Source organism: Papaver somniferum, chromosome 7 (genome assembly GCF_003573695.1).
Source record: "Papaver somniferum cultivar HN1 chromosome 7, ASM357369v1, whole genome shotgun sequence".
NCBI lineage: Eukaryota > Viridiplantae > Streptophyta > Magnoliopsida > Ranunculales > Papaveraceae > Papaver > Papaver somniferum.
Genome location: NC_039364.1, coordinates 185,625,746 through 185,632,470, shown reverse-complemented (window position 1 = coordinate 185,632,470; position 6,725 = coordinate 185,625,746). Strand labels below are relative to the sequence as shown.

General features: G+C 35.7%; 2 protein-coding genes across 2 annotated transcripts; one reads left to right on the top strand and one right to left on the bottom strand.

Annotated features, from left to right (window-relative positions):
* Window positions 1-926: 926 nt before the first annotated feature.
* LOC113295686 lies at window positions 927-3,060 on the bottom strand. The gene is made up of 2 exons (XM_026544014.1): window positions 2,948-3,060; window positions 927-1,500 (listed from the first exon to the last, which is right to left on the bottom strand). Exons 1-2 carry the CDS (start codon window positions 3,058-3,060, stop codon window positions 927-929), a joined length of 687 nt encoding a protein of 228 aa, XP_026399799.1.
* A 2,935-nt stretch (window positions 3,061-5,995) lies between these two features.
* Window positions 5,996-6,553, top strand: LOC113295684. Its single transcript, XM_026544012.1, has one exon. It carries the CDS (start codon window positions 5,996-5,998, stop codon window positions 6,551-6,553), a length of 558 nt encoding a protein of 185 aa, XP_026399797.1.
* The last annotated feature ends 172 nt before the right edge of the window (window positions 6,554-6,725 follow it).

Sequence of the window (6,725 nt, the reverse complement as noted above, 5' to 3'; positions counted from 1 at the left end):
AAAACATATTCATAAATATGAAGCGCAAACCATGAACATCAGTTGTCGTGATGCAAAAGGGTTGGCAGAATGCTTCATCACAATCAACAAGGAAGTAGCCGCTCATGTTGGATTTTGATAATGCAAGCCAAGAGAGGAGGCCGAGAGAGTGGTCTTGTGGATGGTGATGTTGAAAGACGGGTTCGAAAATTATTATCATATTTTGAAGGTTTAACAGATATAATCCAGAATTGTTAGCAACTAATCAACAAGTACTTTAAAGGTCAACGTACAATTCTTCTCCCTCAACACCAAATGCTTCACCATTTTCAGCAAGTCCATCAAATTCTTGACCAGATACCCCAAAAAACTCAAATGTGAACTTAGTTCTCAATCATGATGATGGTAATAGAAAAATTCCAGGGAGGAACAATCCAAGACTAGCTAGAAAATTATCTCAAGAAGGAGGAAGTTCCAATGGATTTAACATGGCGAAGTTTATGGAACATCAGAAGACCGTCGAGAAGCAAAGAGCAGTTGATAGGAAATTTTGAAACAAGGAGAGTAAGAAAAGTCGTCTTTCTCAAGAAGAAATTGGGTTTGACTATGACAAGCATAACATTATTCAAGCTAACACTTCAACTATGAACCCCTGGCAAAAACATCTGTGGCAAACCGAATTTGACAGGATTCAAGCACAGATTGAACAACAAGCTGGATTTACTAACAACCAACCCAATGATGATGATGATGATAAGGATGAGTTCGATGTAGTAGAACCTCTAGATGATTGATGTATTAATTTAAGTTTTAATTTGAACTATTCCATTTTAATTTGATATGTTGTTATTGTATTCTACTTAATATTAGTTTGAAATGAAAAGTTGATTAATTTGAAATGTTGTTGCCGTCTACTTAAATAAGTTTCGCTAAATAAAATACATAACTTAATAATTACTCCGACCCGCTATTCCATGCTCTGCCCAAAGATTCACTCTCAGATCATCTCTTAAACTACCATATAAATTCTGATTCTGAATATAATTAGTCATTTGAGCATAATTTCTTGCAGGCACGCCTCTTTGTGGTTGAATCTCAGGCCTCATATCTTCATCTTCATAGTTAGTCCACTCCTTATCGCGATGGGTTTCCTGAATAACCATGTTATGGAGAATTCTACAAGTGAGCATAGTCTTGTGCATTTCACGAGCACCCAAAACACGATATGGCCCACAAATGATATCGAACTTCCTCTTCAAAATTCCAAAAGTGTGTTCAACATCCTTCCTCACTGCCATTTGGCGGTTGTTAAAATGCCGGTATGAATGGCCCAATGCACCGACAGGAGGATGGCGGTAACATTGAACCAAGGTGAACCATTTTGGGTAGACACCATCCACAAGATAATACCCATGAGTGTACTGATGGTCGTTGAGCATGAAACAAACTTGGGGAAAAATTCCATACTTCAGATCTTCAAACAGAGGCGACTTGTGCAAAATATTAATATCATTTGTGAACCTGGAAGACAAAAAAAAAAGTGTGCCATATCCAACAATCATAAGAAGCAACAGCTTCAAGGATAACAGTTGGTTTTGGATAATGACCCTTATATTGAGCCGCCCAATAAACATGGCATCATTGCCATACCCAATGCATACAATCAAGACTACCTAGCATTCCTGGGAATCCCCTTTCCTCATTCTTCCTCAATATTTGTCTAACATTTTCCTTGAATATGTTGGTTTTCGTGAATATGTTGGACCAAATTGAATAATCATTACTTCACAAAACAATGAAAGGTATGTGAAGAAGTTGTTTTACCCATATGAAGGTACTTATCGTTCGCATCCGCTGGTCTGCCATAACCTAGAATCCTTAAAGCCGAAGTAACTTTTTGTTCAGGACTATGACCTCTAATATTCAGTGCATCAAACTGATAATTAAATTGAGGTTTTACTCGACAAATCTCTTCAATAATATTTTTCACCAGATGCCGAGGCATGCAGGGTCGACCTTGAAAATTTTGATCAGAGTACACACAATTGTGCAAGAAAATAATCGTGCATCAGCTTCTGGTGGTAAAATTCCCTCCCTTGATACGATATCTTCTTGAGAATACTTCTTGTGGCTATGGAACTCTGGGTATTTGGCCCGTATGTACGACCATCAAAGCGTCATAGTTTATTATCTTCAACTTCCTCATCGTCAAGTTCTTGCAACCTCCTCTGATGCATTTCTTGTTGTAATCTAAACCGATTCATTGATGATTATGAAATTTAAAATTGAGAATAGAGATAGAGAAATTGGTGAAATATATGTAGAAGTAGGTGGGGGTACCTTGAAAATGTACAAGGGCGTATATATAGGAACAAGTTAGGGGAAATAGTCGTTGCAAAATAACTACTTATCGATAAACATAATATCGCTGGCGACATGATAAATATCGCGCGATGGGTTTGATGGGCCCAGCGATATTCATGATGTCGCCAACGTTGTCAATAATAACAATCGATAGAAACTCTAAAGCGCAATGGTTTTCCCATAGTGGCGTAACTCGTTTTCCATGCCACCTGATATGTCAAACATGGTTTTTTTTTGACATGTTCATAGGATTGGGCCTTAACTTATTAGTAAAAAATAAATTTTCCAATATCTAGCTTTGATTCAGATTAAAATATTAAATGTCACAACCGAACAATCCTACTCATAAGTAGGGTTGCACAAAACCGAACCAGAACCATGGACTGAAACCGAAACCGAAGAATTTAAACTGAACCAAAACGAAACCATATCCCAATGGTTCATTCATGGTTGTCAATTCCAGATAACCGAAAATATCGGTTTCAGTTTAGGTTTTATCCCAAAACCGAACCGAAAACCTATTGGTTAACCGATTACTGATGGCCATAGGATTGAAATAATAGTAGCCGTGGATGTTCGTAGAAAATTTACCCTAATAGCTTACTTCACCGAGTCTTTTCTCAGTTTCTCAAAACTGCATCTTCTCTTCTGCGGTTCTTCCCTGAAAGCAGAATTACCACCACTACTCAAGCCTAAAACCACTACCACTACCACCATCACCTTCTTATTCTACTTGTTTTACTTCTTCTTCTTCTAGTTTCATCAAGTAACAAACCTGACCATCAGTCGAACCTAGAAGCTGGAGTAGAAGAGATCGAGTAGGAGTTTGATTATAAAGGTAAAGGTATTGCGATTGTGAGTACCATTTTACCTTATTTTCTTATTTGATTTTGAAATCATGAGTTAGATTTGAACAGATTTTGATATTATGACTTTATGATGATATTAGGGATTGTAAAATTGAAATTTTTTGGGATTTCAAATTAGGGTCATTTAGGTTGATTTACACAGTGGGTTTTGCTTAATTTTAATAATTTTTCAAGTTAATTCAGATTGATTGGTGTTCTAAGTTTATAATTGTAGGATCTGGTTTAGGACCATATCAGGGCTAACTCCAGGTCTTTCTCTTCAGTCGTGGTGCATATTATCTGCCTAGTCTTATAATGAAACTTTACATCTAATTCTTTTTTAAAGAACTAAAACGGGGATGTTTATCATGACTTGAAACTCACTGCTTTTGAGTTCTTTTTAATCAATATTAGGTCATGTCTGCCAGTGTTGGTAGTGATATCATATTATTGAAGATGACCAGTGACGACAATCAAATCACTGTAATTCTCCTATTAAATATGCAGATGTGACCTGTCTTATTCTTAGAGAGCTAATAGTTGTTGAATTTCTAGGCGGGTTATGTCTTTGCATTTTACTGGATGAGAACAATTGAATTTCTAGGCAGGTTGTTTGTTGTGCATCTGCTCCTTTATCTAGTACCCTGAACATGTGAGAGTGTTGATCTCTGTGTTGTACATTTCGTAAAGCGATTACTTGGTTCAATTCTACCTTTTGTTGCTTATGTTGTATACTGATGAATTCCTATTTTCTATGCAAGTAAGGATTCTTCACTCTTTAAATAATCCAATATTGTTTCACTTATGGATGCTCACAACTCGCAGAACAACGATGATCTTTGCCGAATCTGTTGGTGTTTTTGTTTTAGCTTTTGTTTTAGATATGTCTGAATCAGACGATATCTACTTTGTATTAGTATTAAACCTCATGCCTTAAAAACTATGTTTGTAGCAGGTCGAATATTGTCTTGCTGACACTTTTTATTGAAAATTTAGCCCGTCGGATATGAGAAACTGACCAAAGTAAAAGATTGTTTATAAATCATTCGGTTAACCAAAAACCGTATGGTTTTTAACCAAACCGAGTAGAAACCGAACCGAGTGAAACCGAATAGGCTGTATGATTTCATTAGTTTTCAATATTGGAAAACCGAGTACTTCGGTTTCGGTTTTGATTTTTTCCAATAACCGATGAAAATCGAACCATGTGCTACCCTACTCATAAGTAGGTATCTATTAATCATTCTTGATTAAGTATTTTGTACTGTAAATCATTTCACCGTATATTAAACTCGCAAAACCATGAACTATGAATTTTTATCTTTCGGTCGTTAAACAATCTAGGATAACGTTCACGTATCTAATTTTCTTCTCCAATGTCTAGTTTTTATTCAGATTAAAATATTAAATATCACAACCAAATAATTTTACCATCCTACTTCATAACTAGGTATATACTTTTTAATTATTTTTGATTAAGTATTTTATACAGCAGTGCTATTTGGATCCCTAATCTCCACCTCCCTATTCTTTTCCCTACAATCCCCATATTAGGGGAATGGTGAACCCCACCTGAACCTGAATGCGAATCTCGATATGGATGTGAGGCTTAGATTATAGGGAGGTGAATAGGGAGGTGGAGAATAGGGAGCTAAATAACATTTCCGTATTTTATACTGTATTTCTTATTTATTCACCATATATTAAACTCGCAAAACTAAGAGCTTTGAATTTTTATCTTTTGGTTGTTAAATAAAGGTTACAGTCCCATTTCTTGGAGTACACTATGTTATCCAAAAGAGGAGGGAGGACTTGCTTTCAGAAACCTAGAATTGTATAATCATGTTCTCATGAAAAAGTTAGCATGGAGGATGTGTACGGAGGAGGATAAACCATGGTCTCAGTTAATGAAAGCCAAGTATTCTCCACACAATAACTTTATACATATGCAAGAACCACCTAGGAATTCGTCTTGGATATGGAAAGGTTTAGAGATTGGTCTACAATATGTTAGGCAATTCCATAGATGGGATGTTAGATGTGGAACAAAGGTTCTAGTTTGGTATGATAAATGGGTAAGAGGTTTAAATAGTCCTCATGTTCCAAAAGATGATTTTGCTGAGCCTGTTAGAATTGTCTATGTCTCTGATCTAATGCTACAGAATCCAAGAAGATGGAATGTTGATTTGATTAGAAAGGTATTTTCAACAGAAACCGCTAATCTCATACTGGATATGCCCCTAGTTCAATTTGGTACAGACAAACTCATTTGGGAACTAACTAGAACTGGTGAATTTACTGTAAAATCAACCTATAGAGAGCTTGTTAGACAGTCTCATACTTCTTCTGCACCTAATAGTACTGACATACCTAAGTCAGTTTAGAAAAAAAATGTGGCATATGAATGTTCCACACAAGGTGAAGATTTTCATTTGGAAGTGCATTAAGGATATAGTACCCACAAAAACCAAACTTCATAAGTATAAAAATGATATTCTTTCTACTTGTGCTAGATGCAATCAGGCTGATGAAACTTTGGAACATCTTATAATGTATTGTGACCATTCCAAATCTGTGTGGTTAGGCATGTCTATCAATGTCTATGCTCTGCAGTCACATAATATACAAGTAAAAGACTGGATCTTATCATGGTTTCAACAACATTATGATGGATCACCTCAGACTAATATTGACTGGATATCTATGGCAATGATCACAATGTGGTTCTTGTGGAAAAATCGATGTGTCAAAGAGTTTGAAAACAAAAACCAAAACCTGAATTCTACTCTTTTTCTATTAAAAACATGTTGAAATATTGTTCTGTGCACCATGATCAAAGAACAATTCAAAAAGATGAACATTGGTTGTTGCCTGATTCAGAATATTTGAAACTTAACATGGATGCTTCTTTTGATAGTGATTCTTCATATGTGGGAGTGGGATTAATTCTTAAAAATTCTACAGGTTCCTGCGAAGGCATCATAGGAAGACTCTTCCATGGAGGAATAGACCCTGAGCATGCAGAATGCCTTGCTTTTAAAGAAGCTATTCAATGGGAAAAAGAAAAAGGTCTGAAGAAAGTAACTTTTGAAGGTGATTGTCTAAATGTCATCAACTCGGTTAAATATGCTAACTCTTCAGTTCACTGGATGAATGAAGGTCTTGTACATGAAATAAGGCATCTACTATCTAATATTTCTTGGTTTAATGTAAATTATGTAAGAAGACACGCTAACAATGATGCGCATGTAATTGCGAATGAAGTTAGAACTGGTAGACAATCTTTTGACTATCAATGTAATATTCCTGAAATCTTCATGAAAGAAATCAGGAAGGATAACATGTCTACCGTTGTAAGTTAAGTTGTAATTTGTTTTTCTTTTAATAAATATCTTGGTTTGCATGAAAAAAAAATAATCTAGTGTAACGTTGACGTATCTTTTCTAATTTCATTTTGGGACCTTATTGGTCAACTTTAGAATATGGGAAGACATTCCTCAACTAACTGTGATCCACGTGTTGATACAACAGGAT